We start from the raw sequence: 25,307 nt of genomic DNA on the forward strand, positions 1-25,307 counted from the left end.
AGATCAGAGGCCAAGATGGCAGCTTCCTTGGCTGAAAAAGGACAGTAGGGTATAGTTCTGCTTTAAGCTAGCCTCAAACATGAATCGTACTGTGCAGGTGTTCTATCAGATCAGCGAACTAAAGTAATGTTTTGTCAGCTTCGCATGCGTTCCACGGCTTCGCTAATCTGACAGAACACCTGCAGTCAGAAGGCACTGGACATCTTACTACACCCAGCTACGGCTTGAATTTCTGAAAAAATTTTAGCAATAGTGAACGTATATAAATATAGTATATTGACATCTGTGATGCTGTTTAATTTTGAAAGCATAAAAGGTTTAGCGCAGAGTAATGCGGGGTGTACCAACATGGCCTCCGCCACCTTCCTATTGCTGGCACCCAGCTTCTTTCAAATGTTAACATCAAAACAGCATCGCAGATGTCAGAATACTATATTTATATATGCTCACTTTATTACTAAAATTACTCTGAAATTCAAGATCTAGCTGGGTGTAGTAAGCTGTCTGCTGCTGCCTTCTGACTGCAGGTGTTCTGTCTGATTAGCAAACCTGATAACGGTGGAACGCAATCGCAGCTGTCAGAAAGTCACTTCCATTCGCTGATCTGATAGGTTTGCTAATCTGATAGAACACAGGCTGTGGCAAAAGAGAAAAGGAGGGGGCAAAGGACTAGTTACCAGTATAACCTGTGGCTTTCTTGCAGCCAATTCTTTACCTATTGCCAACTTACCTTGCCTTGTTCCACACTGTGCCTATATACAGGGACTTCTATCTTTGTAGAGGCAAGTCTGTTGCCTTGTGTCAAATCTGAAGTCCATCCCCACCTTCCCCGATGACCGGAGGGGCAATATTCCAGAAGCAGCAGGAGAGGTGCAGAAAGCACAGAATGCAGGAAGGAGATCCTTGCACTACAGGTGCTCAGGTATAGGTTTCCTCTCCAGCAAAGAGAGAAGCACACTATTGATATCACCAATTCTCAGATGAAATCAAGCGAGAACAGCAGTGCCTTAGATAAATTCACACTTCAGGTATACCACTATAAGGCACAGGACATGTAAAAAGTAAATTTTTCAGGATACCGCTTAAGCACAAAATTTCTAGATATTCCCTATTAGGATAGCATATTACTTTTAGAGTTCAGGTCCACGTTATGAATTGGCAAAAGCTAAGTAGTCCAATGGCCTACCTTAACTATCAGATTGTACAATCACGCGTGTGGCCAGCTTTTTTTTCCCATAACCTGTGAACACTTATTGGTCACAATTGTCTTTCACCCAACTCTACCTAGTCTGATCACTAAGCTGGGCTTATTCAGTAAGTTTAAGAAGAGAGAACTGGAAGAGACTCATCAACCAACCAGACCTCTGCTTATCTCAAGACAATGTGAGCTATTGATCAACCTGGAACGCAATTGACTGCTAAAGCCAACACCCTTATTTTCCTATTTCTTCACTTCTACAGCACACACCAGAAACATTGTCCAAAGCATCAGAACGTATATTTCATGTCATACAATTTAAAAATTTGTTAAAACGCAACACACCAGGTTTTTTTACCCCCTCTCAGAGAAAACGCCTTCAAAGCGGGAAAACAAGATCTTCATATTATCGATAATAACAATAGTAATAAAAAAAACTGCACATATAATACAAGTTCACTCAATAGAGTATGAAGTCTTATTTACATAGGCGTTCATAATTATTAAAAAAGAATGTCAAGAGGCATCTCGAGATATCCAGCCACTTTCTGTAAGGAAATTTAAAATCCTTTTCTTTAAGACTTTATCTAAGTAACTAGGCAGGCGACTCTTTGAGGGAATTCCCTGTCTTTTTTGCAGATGGTCCTTAATGATAATTGTTTTGACAGTCAGGTAACGAGTAGGACTTAAGTTTAGAGAGCTACAAAGCACTTTCTCTCTGTCCGATAGCAGCTCGAAGCCAGGGAGGTTTTCAATAGCAGCAAACTCTCCATCTTTCCCATCTTCACGGCCCCTTTTGGAGCTTGCAGTGTTTTTATTTTCCTTCCTCTTTTCCCGCTTGTGACGAGCCGCTTCATACTCGGCAGACTCCTCCATCTTGGTGATGCCATTACGCCGGTACCTTTGCAGTTCTCTAAGCTTAGCCCTCAACATTCGCTCCTTATGCATGTTTTCAAAGAAGTCCTCTACCTCCTTGTTGGACATGAACTGATAGAGCGGCCGCAGTTTTGACCGAAGTTCCTTTTCCTCTTTAGAAATTTTCCTTTTCACTGGCTTGTCTTTGTCCTTTTTATCTTTTCCCAAAAAGCCTGGCACCAAGTTATATTCCCGAGCTATGCTCTTCCTCCGCTGCCTCTCCTTTAATTTCCGCACATACATATCTACGCAGCATTCTTTAAGTTCTACCTCCACATCATCGTCGTCGTAGTTCACAGACAGGCCGCTGATGAGAGTTTCAGCATCCTGGTCATACTCAATTTCGTAGTCATCACGGAGAGGCATGTACCCCAGCTGCTGCTGTTCTTGGACGGTGATGTCTAAAGGAGGCAGTGGTGTTGTCAGACTGGGAGACAGTGGGCCCCCAGTGGGACAGGTGTGATCAGTTACTCTGTTGGGAATGCTGTCTGGAATGCACGCTTTCCCAAGGTTTCCATGTATATACATGCTGACATAGTGTTCCATCACTTCCTGGGGAGTCCGGTTGGCACCCACATGCGCAGCCATATCCTCCTGAGAAGAAACAGAATAAAAGAAATTACTTACAATTTTTATCTTTTGGAAACATATTAAAAACTTTTTTGTAAATTTCGGTTTCAAAACAGTGTAAGCTGTGCATGCTGGGCTAAGAAGAAAGCCCAGCACTATCGGCAATTTTTGACTGCTCCTGCAGACTAAAGATCTAGATCAGGGATATGCAATTAGTGGACTTCCAGCTGTTGCAGAACTACAAGTCCCATGATGCATAGCAAGATTTTGACAGCCACAAGCATGACAGCCAGAGGCAGAGGCATGATGGGACTTGTAGTTTTGCAACAGCTGGAGGTCCGCTAATTGCATATTCCTCCTCTGGCACTATTAACAAAGTGAAATTTTTATAACTTAGGTCAATCCACATGTTTGCATTAAAAACAGTACCCGTCAGTTGTAAAATTAATCTTTAAAGAGGAGCTCCAGTCTCCCCCCAAAAAATTAAAAGTCAGCAACTACAAACACTGTAACTGCTGACTTTTAATATGAGGACACTTACCTGCCCCTGGATCCAGCAATGTCCTCACCCGAGCCGATTCTTTAATTGGTTTCATGTACAGGCATCTTCACTAAGGTAAACCAGCAGTAAAGCACTTTGTTTGGTCCTGCAGTCTTCTGGGACTGTGAAGTATACCATAAAGCCCCCCTCCCAAAAAAATAAATAATTAATATATTATATATATATATATATATATATATATATATATATATATATATATATATATATATATATATATATATATATATATATATCTGTGTTGATACCCCTCTTCCTATTGCACGCTGAGGATACTTGACGAGTTATATTGTCCAGACCGGTTGGTCAACAAGCCTTTTTGACTTGTAAGACGTAGGTCTTTTCAAGTCATTAAGTTCCGGTAAGCCTCTTGATGTTCCGGTGATGGTCCTGTCACCTATCTAGACCCTCTGTTCACCTGTGGTTCCCTCATTGTCTACTTACCTGCCAGATGTGACAAATTTCATCTACGTGTGAACTTGGGAGTTATATTTCCACCATTTTCAACGCACAACCCCCATAGACTTTTGGTGGTGGTTTTCTTTTTCACAACTTATTATCAATTTATATTTTGGATTTTTTTTATATGGACTTGAGTGGTTGATCTGCCGAACCTTTATGGTTTTCCAGATATTATTTATTTTTTATAATTGGTTATTAATATTTATATTTTATTTCAACTGCTGTTTTGAATTACACAGTGTCACTTTACTATGCACTTCATACCTTTGGTCATACAAGGTGTGATTAGGTTTTATTCATTGTTTGTATGCACGTATGACCTTTTGATTAATATATATAGCGCTACACTTTTATTTTTGTTTTGAACCCTAAACCTGAGTCTATAGGTGTGTTAGCTGCTATTTGGTATATTTTCTTTTGCGATTTTAGCGCAGCGCTGTACTTACCTCCCTATTGATCCTATGTATATATGTTAAATACAATTTTGTATATTCTTTTTTAAAACTTTATGATTTGTGCATTTCTTAAAAAACCCTACATGATACATGTAAAGTCCCACCCGACCTTCCTCTCTTTTCTGTGCCCACAGTTAAAATGGTTGCAGCCAGACTCAGTGGAGGGAGATTTCTGCAGCATATTTGGAAAGTACAGAATCACAGTATATGAAATAATATGCAAAGTGGTTGGAGGGAAGCTTCAGAATGGCAAATATGTTTTTATTACAAATTATGTAAGAAGACTGCAGTTTCTCTAACATGAATACTGTCCTGATAAAAATACTCTGATAATTTCACCCATATATTAAACATTTCTTCATCAAAAAAAAAAAAAAAAATTGACATCCAGAGCATTACCAATAAAGAAAGAACCACAGCTCTAAATCTGTGCCGTCACCTCTGGGTCACATGGCAGGTAGACAGATGGGCCATTTAAAACCCCCTTAATCTGTAGAAAGAATGCATCAGTCACACATTTTACTACTAGCCAGCTGTCAATACTGTGCTGTGATTAACCTTCTCAGCAAGCGCCACGTTTTCTCCTCCAGCTTTCACCAATTACTAGACGACCTCTAGCCAGCTAGGTCTTTGTCTTATGAATGGCTTCATCTGAATAGAGAAGTCCATTCATGACAAAAGGTCAACACCTCAAGTCAGCCCAGGAACGAGAGCTGTTTTGTGAACTGTTGGCTCCTTCAAAAAAGGAATAAAAAGAGATGCTGCTAAGCCATCTAATCAAAATCAAACTGCATAAAGTTTTCCAATAAACTGACACATTATTAACCTGCATCATCCGTCTTCTACTGACTGTTCTACTGACCTACAACTCTATTCAAAAAGGTGACAACTTCCTGTAAAAGCTATGCATCAAATGATCCCCATATCTTCAGGTATAAGCAGACATTCAGGGCTGGTAGCTCTTTGAACAATAATGACCCATAAAAAAAAAAGTTAAAGCGGTTCTAAAGGCTGAAGGTTTTTTCTCACCTTCATGCTACGGCCGAAACAACTAAATCCATTAATCGACAACTAATCGATTATGAAAAAAGTTGTCAACTATTCATGATCGATTAATCGGCCAGCCGATTAGTTGGCCTGCATACAGAATGCATTATTTGTTTACACATCAGGAAATACAGTGCAGCACACATAGAGCTCAGTACATCGCCCATACATGTCAGCAAGTGCCTGAGAACTTGTGAATGTGTGAGGAGCAATGCCTAATGGGACATGTAGTCCTGGACAGGAAGTGAATGGTTCTAAAAAGGCATTTTTTTTTTTTTTTACCTTGCTATAGAAAAATGCATTTCAAAAAAGTTATAAATTGATTTGCATTTTAATGAGTGAAATAAGTATTTGATCCCCTATCAGCAAGATTTCTGGCTCCCGGGTGTCTTCTATACAGGTAATGAGCTTACATTAGGAGCCCTCTTAAAGGGAGTGCTCCTAATCTCAACTCGTTACCCGTATAAAAAGACACCTGCCCACAGAAAGTTTTTAATCAATTAGATTCCAATCTCTCCACCATGGTGAAGACCAAAGAGCTGTCTAAGGATGTCAGGGACAAGATTGTAGACCTACACAAGGCTGGAATGGGCTACAAGACTATCGCCAAGCAGCTTGGTGGGAGGGTGACAACAGTTGGTGCGATTATTTGCAAATGGAAGAAACATAAAATAGCCGTCAGTCTCCCTTGGTCTGGGGCTCCATGCAAGATCTCACCTAGTGGAGTTTCAATGATCATGAGAACGATCAGGAATCAGCCCAGAACTACACGGGAGAATCTTGTCAATGATCTTAAGGCAGCTGTGACCATAGTCACCAAGAAAACAATTGGTAGCACACTACTCCATGAAGGACTGAAATCCTGCAGCGCCTGCAAGGTCCCCCTGCTCAAGAAAGCACATATACAGGCCTGTCTAAAGTTTGCTAATGAACATCTGAATGATTCAGAGGAGAACCGGGTGAAAGTGTTTTGGTCAGATGAGATCAAAATGGAGTTCTTTGGCATCAACTCAACTCGCCGTGTTTGGAGGAGGAGGAGGAATGCTGCCTATGACCCCAAGAACACCATCCCCACTGTCAAACATGGAAGTGGAAACATTATGCTTGGGGGGGGGGGGGTTTTCTGCTAAGGGGACAGGACAACTTCACAGCATCAAAAGAGAAGATGGGCGGGGCCATGTACCATCAAAACTTGGGTGACAACCTCCTTCCCTCAGGCAGGGTATTGAAAATGGGTCGTGGAGGGGTATTCCAGCATGACAATGACCCAAAACACACGGCCAGGGCAACAAAGGAGTGGCTCAAGAAGAAGCACATTAAACTCCTGGAGAAGCACATTAAAGGCCTAGCCAGTCTACAGACCTTAATCCCATAGAATATATGTGGAGGGAGCTGAAGGTTCAAGTTACCAAACGTCAGCCTCGAAACCTTGACTTAACGAGGATCTGCAAAGAGGAGTGAGACAAAATCCCTCCCGAGATGTGTGCAAACCTGGTGGCCAACTACAAGAAACGTCTGACCTCTGAATGCCAACAAGGGTTTTGCCACCAAGTACCAAGTCATGTTTTGCGAAGGAGTCAAATACTTATTTCACTCATTAATATGCAAATCAATTTAGAACTTTTTTGAAATGCGTTTTTCTGGATATTTTTGTTATTATTCTCTCACTGTTAAAATAAACCTACCATTAAAATATACAGACTGATCATTTCTTTGTCAGTGGGCAAATCGTACAAAATTAGCAGGGGATCAAATACTTTTTTCCTCCACTGTGGATTAAGATTACCATAGGACACAGATTACCCATTGCAAGGATTAAGCACAGGAGTGTGAAACGCGTCTGCTGACCCCCCATGGGTTCAGTGTGTATGACATGTCTTTCATTCCTATTTTTGCACAATAAAAAAGGAGCCGTTTTTACTTTACCCACAAACATATAATTATAAAGTGTATGCCACAACATTAAGACGGGGAGATTGTGTCATTTGTGGGTACCATCATCCTTCAAGAGTTATTTATAAAGGGGAATTGGAGGAAATAACCAGGACTTCTCCAATTAAGTCCTAGAGTCCAATTAGAGAGCAACGTGGACTATCACGGTACCTCATAGAAATATACAATATAGGTAAAATATCAATTTATTCAAAAGTATACATTAAAAAAAATCTACATATATAGAGTAGATTCACACAAGTATAATTAAGACATGTTACAATATAGTATTTGTTGAAATCACAACTTTAAGTGCCCGCATAGGTGGATGAAGGCAGGTTTGGAGTACTAAAGGACATGAGCCTCGACAGTTTTGTGGTCAAGCCGCTTCCTTAGGAGGCATCCAAGTAAACTATCTACAAAGTAAAACAGTTAAAATTACATATACATAGTGATGAAAAATAATAATACGAGGTAAGTAGCATGATATTGGAGTAGTTGTTCAATTTTTGAAAGTACACTCACCAACCACTGCCCCTTCGGGCTTAGACTTTCTATGAGGTACCGCGACAGTCCACGTTGCTCTCTCTCTATAAAATTTACCCACAGACAGTCATTGTTTTGAAGGAACGTGTGGTTTTGAGTTGAGCTTTGTTGGATGCATTAAAATATGAAAGGTTTTTCAAAAATGACGTTAAAGGGACTTGGAAAAAAAATCAGCTTGAATCAGTTGAATATTTTGGTCATGTTTATTTTTACAGTTGACGAGAATGGAAAAGTTGTCCATAATGTGTACGCACATTTCCTGCAACAGGAAGCACTCTGACATTGCTTGGCACAGCCAGGTGTGTTTTTTACAAAAGAATAATCTTTTCACTCTTTCACGGGTTTCAGGATTAGAAAGAACACACTGGAGGGAATATGCCAACACTGGAGCAGTTGTATGGTAACCAATCAGCTTCTATCTTTCACTGTTTAAAAGTGGAACTATGCATAATTCAAGGTTTTTGAACAAGGTCATTCTGAAAATGCTAGTTGGCTGTCTTTTGCTCCAATGCCAAGAGGATTCAGCAACTCGGAACATTTACTGTATGTGAAATCACACATGTATGCCCATTGTGGAAAAATTCACTCTGAACACCACCCCCAACATACAAAGGCAACACAGATCCGACACAAGTTGCAGTGCACTGCGTCAGTTTTTTTGGCTGGATCAGAGTGATGCTGAACTCCTAGCTCACTGAAAGCAACCTTCTTGACTCCTTACAGTCTGGCTTTTGCTCACAGCACTCCACAGAAACTGCCCTAGTAAAACTCACTATCAATTTACTAACTTCTAAAACCAACAGCCACTACTCCATTATGATACTACTAGACCTCTGCTGCCATTGACACTGTTGACCACTCGATCCTTCTCCATAAACGTTATTCCTTTGGCCTCCAAGGTTTGACTCTTTCCTGGTTCTCTTCCTAAATTTCATAGCTCTCCTTCAGTGTCACCTACAACTGTCTCTTCTCCACTTCCTCTTTCTGTAGGGGTCCCCCAAGGCTCTGTTCATGGACCCCTTCTCAATCTACACCTCCTCCATGGGTCACTTGAAACCCTCCCACAGCTTCTAATATCTCTATGCTGATGACACCCAAATCTCTCTCTACTCCTCAATTCACTCCTTCAGTCTCCTCTCACATTACTAACTGGTAATATTCCCCCTGTCCATGCCTCCACGACATTTCCATAAAAAAAAAATAAAATATATATATATATATATATATATATATATATATATATATTTATTTATATTTATATTATCAGTCCCTCCCCTCACAATAAGTTGCTAGGTGTAATTCTGGACTCTGACCTGTCCTTTCAGCTCCAAATCCAATCGTTGTCAAAATCTCGTAGACTTCACCTCCATAACATCTCTAAAATTTGCCCCTTTTTAACAAATGAAACCACCAAGCTCCTCCTTCACTCCCTTGTTATCTCTCCCCTTGACTATTGCAACTCCCTTCTTATTGGCCTGCCTCTCCATAGGCTATCCCCTCTTCAGTCTATCATGAATGCTGCTGCCAGACTCATCCACCTTACCAACCGCTCAGTGTCTGCCAACCCTCTACTCCAATCCCTACACTGGCTCCCAATCACCCAGCGAATTAAATTCAAAATACCAACCACAACATACAAAGTCATTCACAACTCTGCCCTGAGCTACATCACCAATCTTGTCTCCAAATATCACCCAAATCGTCCTCTCCGCTCTTCTCAAGACCTCCTACTCTCAAGCTCTCTCGTCTCCTCCTCCCATGCCCGTCTCCAGGATTTCTCCAGAGCCTCTCCCATCCTCTGGAACTAGCTACCTCCACCTGTCCGGCTATCCCCTACTCTTGCTACCTTCAGGAGATCCCTGAAAACTCATCTCTTCAGGAAATCACTTCTCCAACTAATCTCCTACCACTTTCATCAGCTCATTCCCCACAGTTACAACCTTTTGTACCACCTTCCCCACCCTATTAGATTGTTAGCTCTTCTGAGCAGGGCCCTCTTAATCCTCTTGTATTATAACTGTATTGTCTCCCTTTTATATTGTAAAGCATTGCGTAAACTGTTGGCGCTACATAAATCCTGTATAATAAAAATAATAATGGCAGGATTACTAAGTAAAAATAAAAGGAAAAAAAAGTGCAAAAAAAATAAAACGAATGCTGCCACCACATCTGAGGAATAGTAAGCTGGGATACATTATTTTTGTTCTTGGGTTTAAATATACTTTAGTATAAAGCAAGTTACCGCGATGCACCAAATCGCTAAAGTGTTACTGAGCCTCAGGGCTGGTTTTACACTGTTGTGTTGTGGTAACACATTTGTTAGCATGTACGGTAGTTACCACAATACATGAAGATGTGTTTTGCACATTGGTGTCATTCATAAAGGAGAAGTTCACCTTTTGACATAAAGTAAATGCACTTTTTTTTTGCAGGTAAAAACAGCCGATCAAATACAATCTGTGCTGGGTTAGCTGCTGTGGAGGGCAGGTGAAACATCGGGGGTCTAATAGAGATCTCTTTAAAAAGGAACCTATCCCTTGCCCAAAGCTATCACAAGGGGTCTTATACCCTGCCCCTGATAGAAATAAAGTTAAAAAAAAAAAAAAAAGTACCTGCTTGCCGGCTGCCCACAGTAGTTTTACTGAAGGCCAAGCAACGTACATGTACGTATACAATGGACGATTTTTCCTCTTAAGTGGGATTTTAAAGGGTGGAAGTCTCAAAAAAAGTATAACAAAAAGTATAAAAAATTATCAGAATTTTATTGTATCAAAAATTTAAAATAAAAACATGTGCTAGAATGGAAACAATAGATAAAAGCAACAATGGATGCCAGAATTAACAAATGATGAAAAATACAACCAGGATATACATGACAGGTCGACAGAGCTACACAAAACCCCACAAAGGCTATATCAGCAAGGAGCCAATTGACAGTGCAGTCTTGACCCCTGGAAGATTTTGTGGCCAGGTCATTTTTTTTGCGATACGGCACGGCGTTACTTTATCTGACAATTGTGCGGTCGTGCGACACTGTACCCAAATAAAATGCTTGTCCCCACAAATAGAGCTTTCTTTTGGTGGTATTTGATTGCCTCTGCATTTTTTATTTTTTGCGCTATTAACAAAAAAGCGACAGTTTTAAAGGAAAAACATTTTTTACTTTCTGCTATAAAAACACATCTAATAAAAAACAAAATTTAAAATTAAATTTCTTCATCAATTTACACCAATATATATTCTGCTACATATTTTTTGTAAAAAAATAAATCCCAATAAGCTTACATTGATTGGTTTTCACAAAAGTTAGAGAGTCTACAAACTCTGGGATATTTTATTTTTTGCTGGAAATGGCGGCGACCAGCGACTTATAGCGTGACTGTGATAATGCAGTGGACAAATCTGACACTGACACTTTTTGGGGACCAGTGCTAAAAATATGCACTGTCACTGTACTAATGACACTGGCTGGGAAGGGGTTAACATCAGGAGTGATCAAACGGTTAACTTTGTGCCTAGCCTGTGATTTAGTGTAGTGGGGGAGGCATGGATCAGCGTTTCTGCTTTACAGGAACCATGCCCTCTATAGTGACAGAACAGCGATATATGAGAGAGAGAGAGAGAGAGAGAGAGAGAGAGAGAGAGAGAGAGAGAGAGAGAGAGAGAGAGAGAGAGAGAGAGAGAGAGAGAGAGAGAGAGAGAGAGAGAGAGAGAGAGAGAGAGAGAGAGAGAGAGAGAGAGAGAGAGAGAGAGAGAGAATAATCCTAGGCTAATGACCAGACAAGAAACAGGAAGTGGGCTGTATAAGGTATTTACTGGCAGAAAAAAAAAATGTTTTACTATCCAAAGTTAAAACAACAAGGGCAGAATGTGCAGAACCTTCATATGGTCATAGGCCTCCCGGATATGCACAAATATTACTGGGTAAGCCAGCTCACGAGAACTGCTAACTGGCATGTACACTCAATTCACAAAGATTGGATCCAAACTGAAAATGCTATTGCTCAGACACCAGTGTCACCGTCCCTGGATTGCCCTGAAATCTATACCTAAAGAGTACTCTGCCCACCCGCTTATAGGCCCCACTTTACTCAACTTTAGACTAGCGTGCAAAACGCTCAATATGACTCCTTCTCCCGGACCCATGACCCAAAATCCTGACCTCCAGCCAGGTCTTCATACACATGACACGAGATTCCCCCTCTGACCCACAGATTAGAGCCCAACGATCCTTTCAAAATGGGGCACTTCTCCCCTACTCAGCAATTTCTTCAGCTCTCCCAGAGCTTAACATACCCCTTTTTAAATATCTTCAGATCAGACATTTGTTTCAAAATACACAACCACTCGACCAATAGTGCAGGGATCTCACCCCCTTCGAACATATATGCAACAGCTCGGAACCCCAGAGACACCTAATCTCAGCAATATATGCGTTACTGTTTTCTGACAACAACCCAAACACCAAGATAAACCGACAGTGGGAGACTGAACTAGCCACGGACCTTACCAAAAGAAGACTGGGTGGGAACGCATATACGAATACACACACACAAGGTCCATCAATATATCTGCACAGGAAAACAGGTACAAACTAGACTCCAGATGGTACAGGACACCTGATAAGATACACAAATATTTCCCCAACATTCCCCCGCTCTGCTGGAGATGCAACGCCGCTCATTACTCCATATTTGGTGGGACTGGCCGCTAGTACAACCTTTCTGGAAGGAAATCCATGAACTGATCATTAAAATCACAACCTACACCTCAGACTTTACCCCAGCACAATACTTACTCCACCATACTTCCCTATCGATGTCGTCATACAGAAAATCCCTCACCTTATCAATGCTGCCACCCAGTGTATACCGGTTCACTGGAGAAATACCGACCCGCCTACAGTCTCCGCATGGATCAACCGAGTAGACAAGACGGCTGACATGGAGAATCTCATTCACCAAGCCAAACAAAACCCCACTAAATTTCACAACACTTGGGCCTGTTGGATCCATTATAGACAATCCTCAGGCTCTTCAAGCCCCCATACCACTACTTGAACCTTCAGGTATGGAAGGATAATCAGAACACTATTGTGTTACATAAGAATTCCATCACCCCTGTATCCCTTTCTTTCCCCGTCACACTTACCCATTTGCCAACCAGATATACCAAACTGAATTACCCAGTTTGGGTTCCTCACCAACCAGCCTACACATGGTATTACACCACCACGGCCTGCAACAGTCCTATCAGAAACTACCCAACTCTGGGAAGTGAGCCAATACAAAGGGGCCATTACCTGACCATAGACGAACCACCTATGAGCTGAATACCTTATGCATTTCTTTGGCCCCCAACCGCTCACAGATAGTTCCCTTTAGGGGTGAGCGGGCTAGGGACTGGCCTGCTGAGCTTTGTCTCTACACGGCACGTTCTTCCCTTTAAATTTACAGAAGTTTTATAGAGTAAACGATGTCCTCGGCATCATAGATACTTCGGAGAGCATGGGTTCTAACCCATTTACAATCTTCCCCATATAAAATTACAGCTGTCCATCTGGATGAATTAACTCTATTAATAACGCTTTCAGTGCAATAGTGACAAGGTTGAATTCTTACAATGTACATGTAATTCATGACTGCTTTTAGTACAAGCTCGTTTCATTTAATCTGGTACTCCGTAACCCTGTTATTTGTGCCTCTGTTATTGTGGAAAATTCAATAAAAATCTTTTGGGAAAAAAAAAAAAAAAAAAAAAAAAAAAAAAAAAAAAAGCAGAAAATTTAATAGATGGAAAATTGAAAAAAAAAATGACAGAAGGTCCGCTTTTTTTTTTAGCAGACACCCTAGGGAATAAAATGGCGGTCATTGCAACTTTTTATCTCACACGGTATTTGCGCAATCATTTTTTAAACGCCTTTTTTATTAAAAAAAAAAAAAAACGTTTCATGAATTAAAAAATAACAAAAAACAGTAAAAGTTAGCCCAATTTTTTTCTATAATGTGAAAGATGATGTTACGCCGAGTAAATAGATACCTAACATGTCACACTTTAAAATTGCGCACAATTATGGAATGGCGCCAAACTTACTTAAAAATCTCCATAGGTGATGCTTGAAAATTTTTTACAGGTTACCAGTTTAGAGTTACAAGAGGTCTAGTGCTAGAATTGTTGCACACGCTCTAACGCACGCGGCGATACCTCACGTGTGGTTTGAGCGGAATTTACATATGTGGGCGGGACTTACGTGTGCGTTCGCTTCTGAGTGCGAGCTACCGGGGACAGGGGCGTTTTACTTTATCTTTTTTATTTTTACACTTTTTTTTTTTTGATCACTTTTATTCCTATTACAAGGAATGTAAACATCCCTTGTAATAGGAATCTATGTGACAGGTCCTCTTTATGGAGAGATGTGGGGTCAATAAGACCCCACATCTCTCCTCGAGGCTGGAAAGCATCAGATCGGGAAAAAAAAAAAAAAAAAAAAAAAAAAAAAAAAATCACCGATCTCGTGCTGACAGCCGCGATCGCGGCTTCGTTTGTTTCCGGGTACGTCGCGCCCGGGCCTCCGATGGTCATAGAGATGACTGGTGACCAACTGGTCACCAGAAATCTCTATCGTCCTCCTCTGGCACCGGCCGATTTTTTTTCTCCGGGCCCCCGATGGCACGGGAGAGCCCAGAGAAGCACTGGATGGCGGCGGGAGGGGCCTACAAGAACGATCAATCGGCGGAACTGTCACTATGATCGTTCTTATTGTGCACGGAATCACTGGATGATGCGTCTAGCTGCAGGCATCATTCAGATATCCCCCCTAGAAGTAGTGGACGTCATTTTACTATGGCCGGGTATTAAAGTGGTTAAAGTAGCGCTAGGGCTGGGAGATTTTCCTAATCTGCAATTTTCTTAAAAAAAAAAACAAAAAAAAACACACACACACACACACACACACACACACACACACACACCTTGATTCACGATTCAAATTTAAAAAATTTTTTTTTTGGACCCCGTGCCGGTCCTGAGGAGCTGCAGGCAGGAGTTTTTAGGTGAAGCCTCGGCTTCAGCCTAGTCCGTGGCATCCAGTCACGCAGACTAGGTCAAAGCCGCGGCCTCACCTAAAAACTCCTGCCCGCAACTCCTCAGGACCAGCGCAGTAAAAAAAAAAAAAAAAAAAAAAAAAAAAAAAAAAAAAAAAAAAAAAAAAAAAATCGATTTGCTTAAATTTTGACCTCTCAACTCGATTCAAGATTTCAATCGATTTTTTCCCCAGCCCTAAGTAGCGCAGTGCCAAACAGCAAAAAAACGGTGTGATCATGAAGGAAATAAAAGCTTCTGGAAGGCAAGTGGTTAAAAGCACCCCCGTCCACAAATGCAAACGCACACATAAGTAAAGAGTGGTCACACCACACGTGAGGCACCGCCGTGGACGTTGGAGAGCAATACTTGTAGCGCCATACTTCACAATGAACTCTACACTGACACCCTGTAAAGGCTTTTAAAGCGTTACCTATGGACACATTTTAGGTACCGTAGTTTTTCCATGACGTGCTCACTTTTAAATCTGGACAGGTTTGGTATCGTTTTACTCTACACATCATCTTTTACACAGTTTCTATTATTATAGGCGGGTGCAGGGGGGGGGGTGCCTGGGCACTCCCCCCCCCGTTCGGCGTAGATTCCCCCTGATGCCGGGTCATTTACCGGTCACTTCCTTTTCTGTATGAGCACAGTGAGCGATTGGTAGAGATCCCTCACTGTGTTCATTCATGGCCAAAGCCTAGTAAACTGATTATTATGCTTCAGTTTGTGAATGGACAGGAGGCCGCTCAGTGCTGAGCACTTCACATTCATTCGTTGTACAGCTGAGGCTGCAGAGAAATGGGACCGGGGAATCTCTGTCTTCAGCCCCTTCAGTCACATAAGAGCCGTTTAAAGTAAATAAAAAAATAAATACTGTAAAAAAAAAAAAAAAATAATAAAAAAAAAAAAATCTGCCGCCAATCGCTGCCCTACTGACACGGTCCACGAGTTTGATGTTTGGGGTGCACACCCCTAATAGTCCGCACACACCGCTGTCTATCAGGTTTGTTTGCACTAAAAGTTGATATAAAATGTATTTTTGCACTTGAGAAATGACTGCACAAATATTTTGTGACATAAAATAAAAATCACCACATGCACGTTATATTCTCCAGGGCCCCGGCTTTTATATCTGATATTTGGGGGTTCCCATTCATTCTGTAGCCTCAGGCTGCACAGAATTCTTATTTCAAGACTCAGCCCCTCCTCCAACCGCAAGGCATGCTGGGAATTGCAGCCCCCCTCATATCACCGAGCTCACCCAATTGCCGAAGCCGAACTGTTCGATGGCATCGAGCAGCAGCTGCTCTTCCCTGCTCGTCCAGCCCCCCTCCGCCTCGGGGCCCCATAGCGTGAAGCGGCCGCCGTCCACCAGCTGATAGCCGTGCCACCGCCGGTGGTTGCCGATCTCCGCGCCCGCCGAGAAGCACTCGGTGCACAGCTCGATGTCCTGGCATTCCGTGCAGCGGAGGCGCAGATTGGTCACGTCGGCCAGGCAGTAGACGCAGTACTTCTTCCCCAGGTCCGCCATTTTAGGCCGCTGGAGCTGCTGCTGTTGTTGGGAAGCTCGATTCCCCCCACGAAGCCCCGCCCAGCGCGCCCTCGGTTGCGCATGCGCCCCGCGGCGGGAGCGCGCCCCGTCCTGGTGTACGATAGGTCGGATTCGCGCGGCTGCCGTGCGATTGGAGGAGAGGCGGGGTGACGTCAGTCGTAGGCTTTGCTACTGCCGGGCTTTGGCCACGCCCGCCGTCTCCATGGAAACCCCACAGACGCCTAGCTACATACGGTGTGTGCTTGAGGGAAAACCATGCAGACCCCAGAGTCCGGTACCGGAGAGGAGAACGGTGAGAGAGACGGGACACCGGCTGGTACCAGTCAGGAGGTGAGCAGAGAGCCAGGTACCAGTGGGCAAGAGTCTGACAGAGGACATGACACCAGTGAGGAGACTCCAAGACAGCCTGACATTGCTGATTCCACCAATCAGGAGCCTGCCGGGGAGCCTGGCACCACCAATCAGGAGGGTGACACCGCTGAAATGACTGCCGGGGAGCCTGGCACCACCAATCAGGAGGGTGACACCGCTGAAATGACTGCCGGGGAGCCTGGCACCACCAATCAGGAGGGTGACACCGCTGAAATGACTGCCGGGGAGCCTGGCACCACCAATCAGGAGGGTGACACTGCTGAAATGACTGCCGGGGAGCCTGGCACCACCAATAGAGAGAGTGGCTCAGTTGATATGACTGCCGGAGAGCCTGACACCACCAGTCAGGAGGGTGACACCGCTGAAATGAATGCCGGAGAGCCTGACACCTCCAATGAACAAGGTGACACCATTGATGTGTCTGCCGGAGAGCCTAAGACCGATGGAGAACAGACCTCCAATCGGGAGGGTGACGCCACTGACGTGCCTACCGGAGAGCCTGGTGGTGTTGATCCAGAGTTGGAAAGAGAACCTGGCACCAGCGAGTCAATGGGAGTTGAGGAGGGAAGGACTGGCGCTGATCAGGAGAATACCTCATCGGAAGACCAGAAGGAAGAACTGGACATTGCTAACCTTGATACAACTGCAGAGGAGGAGGAGCTGAAAGTGACTGATGGTGCCAACCTTGAGGGTCCAGGCTCAGCTAGATTTGAAGAAATGCCTAGTGAGCCCCCTGAGGAGCAGGAAGACGCCCAAGAAGCTTGGGAGAATGAAGAACCTAAACCACAAGAGGAGGAAGACACTACGCCCCAAGAAGGTTCAGATGACCCATATGAAGATGAAGAGGTCAGAGAAGCTCTTATCCAACAGTACCATGCACTGCTTACAGAAAAGGAGAAGGTGCAGCAGCAGAACTCTCACTTCCAACATAAACTCTACGAGTACTTCCGCCGAAAGAAAGGAGAAGACACCCGGCCAGAGATCGAGAAGCATGTCTCCGACCAAGAACAGCGCTACCTGAAGTACCTGGCCACACTGGAGGAGATGAGGAAGAAGTTCAAAGAAGACGCAGTCCTGCATGAGCAGCAGATTGAAGAGCTAAGGGTCCGGTGTCAGGAAGTCGTAAGTCAAGTGGACAAGGAGTGGGCTGCTTTCCAAGAGCAGAAGAAGAAGGTCGCTTTATATGTCGTTAACCGAGGTGCTGGGAAACACGCCGCATCTTCTTTTTCTCAAGAAATAGTACAGCTCCAAGCCAAGGAAGAGCGCAAGGAGAAGGAAGTAATACAGGTCCGTCTGGAGAACATCAAACTCAAGAACCAGATAAATCACCACGAGTTCACCTTGCGCTCCAAAGAGGAGCTAGCTGAAGGTTTGCACCTCATCGACTTCGAGCAGCTTAAAATCGAAAACCAGACCTACAACGAGAAGATCGAGGAGAGAAACGAGGAGCTCCTCAAACTAAGAAAAAAGATTACCAACACCGTGCAAGTACTAACTCACTTGAAAGAAAAGCTGCAGTTTGTGCAGATCGAAAACCAAGAACAGAAGGACAGGCTGATGGAAATCGAGGCCCTGGTGGCTCACAAGAGAGACATATTAACTAGAACGAAGCAGGCCAGAGACAGCCTGAGGATGGACAACCTGAATCTGAAACAAAAATGTGGGCTGCTTGGTAACAAGACTTTACTTAGAGACTTTGAGGAGAAGGTCGATGCCACCGAGGAGCTTCGCCAGAAACTGGAGGACCTGAAGCGTCGTTATGCTGAGCTAACCCTGTCCAGCAAGGGAGTGATGAAAAAAATAGAAGACTCCAAGTTGGTTATAGAAAGTTAATATTCCAATGTGAGTTCAGCACAATGAAGAGGTACCTTCATCCTATCAAGTCCAAAGCATGTAAAAGGGTGAGAGAGAATTTTATGGGTACCATCATAGATTACAAATAATCTGTCAGTATACAAAAATCTCTTTATTAAAGTAGAACTATAGGCTACACCTTTTCTTTTTTTTTTTTTTTTCATTTTGGATAGAGTAAGGGAGAGTTATAACCCCTTGTCGTTTTTTTTTATGTTTTCACCATCTATGTCCCATTGTAGATATTTCCCTTCACTTACTGCCCCATAGCCAAACAGGAAGTAAGGGGAATCCCTGCAAATTAGGGAAATCCCTTGGGGACCCCCAGGTCACCAGAACTAGAGTCTCCATCAGAAGATTTCACCTCTATTACTTTTCTGGAGATAACCGAAAATATGGGATTTTCTTTTACTTTCATTTTTAATGATAATGGTAAACAGGACAAATATAGAGTGATTGTAACCCTTAGCCCATATCTCATGCCTTAAAGGGACAGAAGCATTTTTTTTTTTTAACATACAATCACTTTAACCCTCTCACTTAGCACAGTGGTTTTGCCATTTCTATTCTCCCTTTCCAAGTTGTACAATACCTGGATGATCCTGCCTGTTCCTGTCTTCCCCTCTGTAAACTGACCACATTTATCATGGCTGCTGATCTCCGATAGCGTGGTCAGTTTACATGCCTCCGTCATCCACCTATTTCCCCTATCCCTTCTGTAGTCTGTGAGAGAGCCAATCTCCTCTCGGGCCTGTGTAGATCTATTCCCTGATGCTGCTCCCTCCAGTGCTTGTAAAGTAGACAAACATGAATTAATGACTTTGATCCTCTCAGTTTTAGGGTCCCTGTTCAGTACAGTGTATGTTTTCCTAATATTATAATGCTAAATACCTTCTTTGCAGAGCCCTGCTGTGCAGGCATGTGACCTCCCTCTACTAGCTTGTATTCATCATAGGGGAATCTCAGCCCCTCCCACTGTGTTCTCTTAGATCAGGAAGGGAAGCAGAGGGAGGTCACATGACAGGACAGCAGGGCTCAGCAAACAAGGGATTTAGAATTATAATATTAGGAAAACACACACACTGTACTGAACAGGGACCTAAAACAGAGAGAATCAAAGTCATTAATACACGTTTCTTTACTTTACAAGCACTGGAATAGCATCAGGGAATAGTTCTACACAGGCCCGAGAGGAGATTGGCTCTCTCACAGACTACAGAAGGGATAGGAAGAGGGGGATGGGGGAAATGCAGAGACTGTACAACAGCTTTACACTTTAATCTCCCAAACAGTAATAAAAGCTGACAGGTGTTCTAATCCCTCTCCCCTCTATCCAAAACTAAAGAAAAAACTTTTGCCTTTAGTTATACTTTTAGGCTGGGTTCACACTTATGTGAATTGGATGTGGGTTTCCATGCATCCAATTCGCATGACAGGAGACTGTGACCGGCTCTCAGCGGAGCCGGTTTACACATCTCCAGGGCGGCCGCAGTCTGCACCGGAAAAGAGTCCTGTGCATTTTTGGCTCTGTTTCAAGTTCGAATTTAGGCAAAAACTCAGACCTGATTTGCACCTGAATTGGTGTACAGGGACGCACCAGACCCCCTGCTGTGATCCGCCGCCACATCAGTGTGAACCCGGCCTAAGGCTGGATTCACACCTATGCATTTTTAGTGCTTTTTGCATTTTGCAGATTTGCACTACAGAACGTGTTGCATAGGAAACCATGTTAAATGGACGGTAGTGAAAATCTGCAAAAAGCACTAAAAATGCCTAGGTGTGAATCCAGCCTCAGTGTTTCCAGCACTGGGGTTGATTTACTAAAACTGGAAAGTACAAAATCTGGTGAAGCTCTGCATAGAAACCAATCAGCTTCTATCGTCAGCTTGTTCAATTAAGGTTTGACAAAAAACCTGGCACCTGATTGGTTTCTATGCAGCGCTGCACCAGATTTTTCACTCTCCAGTTTTAGTAAATCAACCCCACAGCCCCTGAGGCCGGGTTCACACTGGTGTATCATTAGACATTGCATGTGATTCGCAACGCACTGCTGTGCAGATCACATGCGATGTCCGTGTGATGCGATTTCAGCCATACATATTGTATGGCTGAATTAGCATAGCATTCGTATCAAAATGATGCAGGACCCTTTTTTTTGGTCCGCACTGGAATTGAATCACTTGGGTGTTCACACCCATGCGATCTGATTCCTGCACCATTTGACAGTTCACACTGCGATATGTGAACCGATCTATGATTAACTTTCTATTGACACCCGCAGCGGTTTGCATAGGGCAGTGTGAACTGCCTGCGAGTTGTATGCAATGCGGGAACCAACACTGGACTCACACTGGTTCCCGCATCGCGCTAGTGTGAACCCATCCTAAATGTGCTGGCTGACTTAGTTTTCTTTTTTTTAAGCAGAGAACATTTTTAGCAAATACAAAGAATACACGTTGATCTTGCCGAAAATGCGGTGTCCTTGTCACTTCCTAGCTGTCTTCTATAAACCACCAACTGCTTTGGCCTCCCGTGTAATGAAGATAAAGAGATACAGACATGTTTGTAATCCGTATCAGGAGAGCAGCCTAGGCTAATAACCATGGCTCCCTCCATAGATACAGTGGAAGAGTGATGTAGCCACCCAAGGACAGGAAGTGTGTAATTTGAAGGATTGTCAGCAGAGGAAAAAAATCAAAAGAAGCATGAAAAAAAGAAAATGAATGCAGCCACAACACCAAAGTCTAGTAAACTGTGATATGTCAAATTTTTGGTTTAGATGCACTTCAAAACACTTTTGTTCATAGAAGCCAGATCCTACTTACAGCTCTATACCTCAAGCGCTGCATGGATAAAGAGCTGCAGATGTGAGAGTTATGGGCCCCCCTTGTCCACCTCTCCTTCATTTTCCCTCATCCATTCATAAAACTCCTTGCATTATTTTCCCAGAATTCAAGGTTCTGTTAACAGATGAAGAGAGATCCTGTCATTCATCCACCCCCTCTCCCTTCATCTATTCGTAGAACATCCTGTATTCTTAGAAAATAATACAAAAAGTTTTGTGAATGAACGAGTGGAGGGTAAATGACATGGACCCTTCACCTTTACAGCTACTGCTCTTGACTCCTGCAGCACTGAAAGTATTCCACTTCACTGAAGAGAGGATTTGTAAAGTTAGCAGCAGCCAGCAGGACATAGGATGAACTTCACTAGAGGTAAATGATGGGATTGGTGCTGTATCCCCTCCCCAAAAATATTTTTTTCATTAGATTTTAGTTTTAAATCTTTAATAAAAAAGGCTTCCAGTGGAGAAGGTGAGGAAGAATTCGTATAATGCAGTAAGCAGGGGTCTCCAAACTGGGGCCTGAGGGCCAGATGTGGTCCTTAGCTTGCCTTTATATGGCCCTTGGGCACTATTCCTTCCCTTGATACAAGGCACCTTTCCTTCACTGACACCAAAGACGTGCCCAATTCCTCTCACTGACACCAATGATGTGGCACTATTTCTCCCACTGACACCAATGATATGGCACTATTTCTCCCAGTGATACCAACAATGGGGCACTATTCCTCCCGCTGACACCAATGATGGGACACTATTCCTCCCGCTGACACCAACAATGGGGCACTATTCCTCCCGCTGACACCAATGATGGGACACTATTCCTCCCACTGACACCAATGATATGGCACTATTTCTCCCAGTGACACCAACAATGGGGCACTATTCCTCTCACTGACACCAACAATGGGGAACTATTCCTCCCGCTGACACCAATGATGGGACACTATTCCTCCCACTGACACCAACAATGTATTTTTTTTACTCCCACTGGATGCCAAGCCTATGGCATTGTTTACTCCCACTGGTCACAGTCCGGCCCCCCTAATATCTGAACTGGCCCTTTGTTTTGAAGGTTTGGAGACCCCTGATCTACAGCAAACAAGCGTCATTGGGATCCTTTACTAAAGCCCATCTCCACATACACAATTTATTGGATAATCCCATATGTGTGTAACAAAACATTATTCAAAAACTGTAACTTGACTTTCCATGCAGTTAATTGCGTAATTAAAAAATTATATATATATTGCATTATGTGATTTTTTTTTTTTTTTTTTTATAAACATGTACCTATAATTAGGACTTTATTTTAAAATGTTCAGCTTGTTAAATAGTTTTTGTGATTCACATGCCTGATATAATGCACAGCCAGAAAGATTATTCTGAGTCAACTCCCCACTCATTGCACAGAGGTGGTCATCATGAAGATTTGTAGGCCAGTGAGCAGATCAGAGGTTCCTGGCTGTGCAGTGTGGTAGGAGGATGAAAATAACAAGACTGACTAAACAAAATCTGTTGTCAGGTAAAGAAATCGCATACAGTGCCTTAAAAAAGTATTCATAACCCCCTGAAATTTTCCACATTTTGTCATGTTACAACCAAAAAATGTAAATGTATTTTATTGGGATTTTATGTGATAGACCAACACAAAGTGGCAAACAATTGTGAAGTGGAAGGAAAATGATAAATGTAGTGGAACCAATTGCCTTCAGAAGCCAGTTACAGTAAAACCTTGGTTTGAGAGCGTTTTGCAAGACAAGCAAAAATTTTAAGCAAATTGTGACTTGATAAATGAGCGATGTCTTGATATACAAGTAGTGTCATGTCACAACTAAGTATAAAAGAGAAGAGAGGTGCCTCTAAGTGTAGCAATATGATTACATTTAATGAAGGTACAACATTTAGCAACTCACATGGTTGATGATTGAAACAGGCACATCTAAGTATGCAGGCATCCGGGGTAAAGCTGTCCGCATAGACCGTTCTCCGCACCGCCATCAATGTCATCCCTTCCACTCTGTGCTCCACAAGCGCTTCAAGCCTCCCTTTCAGATCGCTCTACTGCAGGGTAGTCTTCCTGGTCAGGATTGCAGACTGACAGCGGTGAGAGCCGGCGGTGCGGAGGACGGTCTATGTGGACAGCTTTACCCCGGATGTCTGCATACTTAGATGTGCCTCTTTTAATCATCAACCATGTGAGTTGCTAAATGTTGTACCTTCATTAAATGTAACCATATTGCTACACTTAGAGGCGCCTCTCTTCTCTTTTATACTCTGTAGCTCCTGCTGGATTTTGCTTCTAATCCCCTTGTGGAGACTTCCGTTTGTGGATGGACATTTTATGGTTACACAAACTCACATTGCTATAATATTTTTGTATGGACCATAAATGAAGGACCTATGAATAAATGGCTGTAGAATGAATCATCTGAGTTTCCACTATTTCTAATGGTGAAATTCGCTTTGATATACAAGTGCTTTGGATTACAAGCATGTTCCCGGAACAAATTATGCTCGCAATCCAAGGTTTTACTGTAATTAGTAAAAAGAGACCATCTGTGTGTAATTTAATCTCAGTATAAATACAGCTGTTCTGTGAAGCCCTCAGAGGTTTGTCTAGTCTAGGAGCATCTAAATGGGTCCCCCATTGCACCAGTGGAAGAGGGAGCCCAGACAGAAGAGCAGCAAGGTCACAGAGGGAAAAGCCATAGGGCTGCTGTACCAGCACAGCGGCAGCATGCAGACGTCACTCAATAAATTCCAACTTTGCCATCTCTGACATCTTATACATCGGAGCCAGACTAATGGAAGTGAGGAGGAAATGGAGAGGTTCAGGAGGTAACAAAGGACAAAACAAGGAGGCAGGCATAAGCTTGGTTACCATTTATATCTCGCTGTGTATTGAAGATTGATGGAGTGGACATGTCGGAGTGTGCCAGAGGTTTATATTGTGGTATGGATTAGAGGAGAGGTGTAGCTGAGTATCATCACTACTTTTATTTATTTATGACAGGTATTGTCAGTAGTGTCGACAATTTACTCAGTGCTTTACATATTTTACGTTTACATCAATCCCTGCCCTCAAGGAGCTTACAATCTAAGGTCCCTATCTCACATACACACATTATGGGCCCAATTACCTACAAACCTGTGTTTGGAGTGTGGGAGAAGACCAACATAAGTACAAGGAGAACATGCAGACTCCATGCAGGTAGTGTACTGGCCAGGATACTATCTGCATGGAGTTTAGATGTTCTCCCTGTGTGGGTTTCCTCCGGGTTTACCATGCTGGTAGGTTTAATGGCTCCTGTCTAAACCGGCCTTAGTATGGTGTCTGTGCATGTATGCAAGTGAGATATACTTAAAGTGGGTTGTAAACACTTACATATACCCAGTGAAGTGACTGACCTCAGTTTATACACAGAGATGAAACAAATCCTCCTACGTAAGCTATACCTGTTTATCTGCAGTCTTCTCTATATCTGTACAAAGTGAAAACGAATGCAGCCATCACATCTGTTTGGTAAGCTGCACTATATTATATTTTTTTGTTCTGGGTTCAATACCACTTTGTAAAAAAAAAAAGTGTACAGTTTACTACTACTTTAAGATCAATACACCATTCAAAAATGAGACATGGCCTTGAACGGAGTATTCTAAATACAAGGAGACGTAAAAGCTAAATTGCACTGGTCTGTCATTTCCAACATTCAGAATAACTGAGAACTGTCCTACATGTCATCTTATGGCCTTTCGTGAAGTCAACATGTACTGGAATCTCAGGTAGAGCTTCTGAATAGGCATATATACATAGGGTACATGTGTAATTATAATAGAAATGATATCTGTATTATTGGGAAAATATATATATACACACATACACATTATATATATGCCTTTTCTATACTGTACCTATA

At 42.8% G+C, this 25,307-nt stretch overlaps 3 protein-coding genes across 3 annotated transcripts in view; 2 read left to right on the forward strand and 1 right to left on the reverse strand.

Moving 5' to 3' along the window:
• The window catches only part of LOC141117680 (TBC1 domain family member 14-like), a 234,523-nt gene that overhangs the window by 71,463 nt on the left and 137,753 nt on the right, over window positions 1-25,307 (forward strand). The window lies entirely within an intron of this gene.
• On the reverse strand, window positions 536-16,333 carry TADA2B (transcriptional adaptor 2B). The gene is made up of 2 exons (XM_073610671.1): window positions 16,032-16,333; window positions 536-2,707 (listed from the first exon to the last, which is right to left on the reverse strand). The coding sequence occupies exons 1-2, from the start codon at window positions 16,299-16,301 to the stop codon at window positions 1,715-1,717; spliced, it is 1,263 nt and encodes a 420-aa protein (XP_073466772.1). The 5' UTR covers window positions 16,302-16,333; the 3' UTR covers window positions 536-1,714.
• CFAP184 (cilia and flagella associated protein 184) lies at window positions 16,071-18,765 on the forward strand. Its single transcript, XM_073610592.1, has one exon. It carries the CDS (start codon window positions 16,578-16,580, stop codon window positions 18,525-18,527), a length of 1,950 nt encoding a protein of 649 aa, XP_073466693.1. The 5' UTR covers window positions 16,071-16,577; the 3' UTR covers window positions 18,528-18,765.

The sequence above is a fragment of the Aquarana catesbeiana genome, linkage group LG01 (genome assembly GCF_042186555.1).
Source record: "Aquarana catesbeiana isolate 2022-GZ linkage group LG01, ASM4218655v1, whole genome shotgun sequence".
NCBI lineage: Eukaryota > Metazoa > Chordata > Amphibia > Anura > Ranidae > Aquarana > Aquarana catesbeiana.

What these genes read in the sequence shown, in the direction of transcription:
- TADA2B (XM_073610671.1), bottom strand. Translation starts at nt 16,301, where the DNA reads ATGGCGGACCTGGGGAAGAAGTACTGCGTCTACTGCCTGGCCGACGTG. An exon ending in AGTTCGGCTTCGGCAATTGG is followed by an intron (nt 2,708 to 16,031) that starts GTGAGCTCGGTG and finishes GTTTCTTCTCAG; the next exon opens with GAGGATATGGCTGCGCATGT.
- CFAP184 (XM_073610592.1), top strand. Translation starts at nt 16,578, where the DNA reads ATGCAGACCCCAGAGTCCGGTACCGGAGAGGAGAACGGTGAGAGAGAC.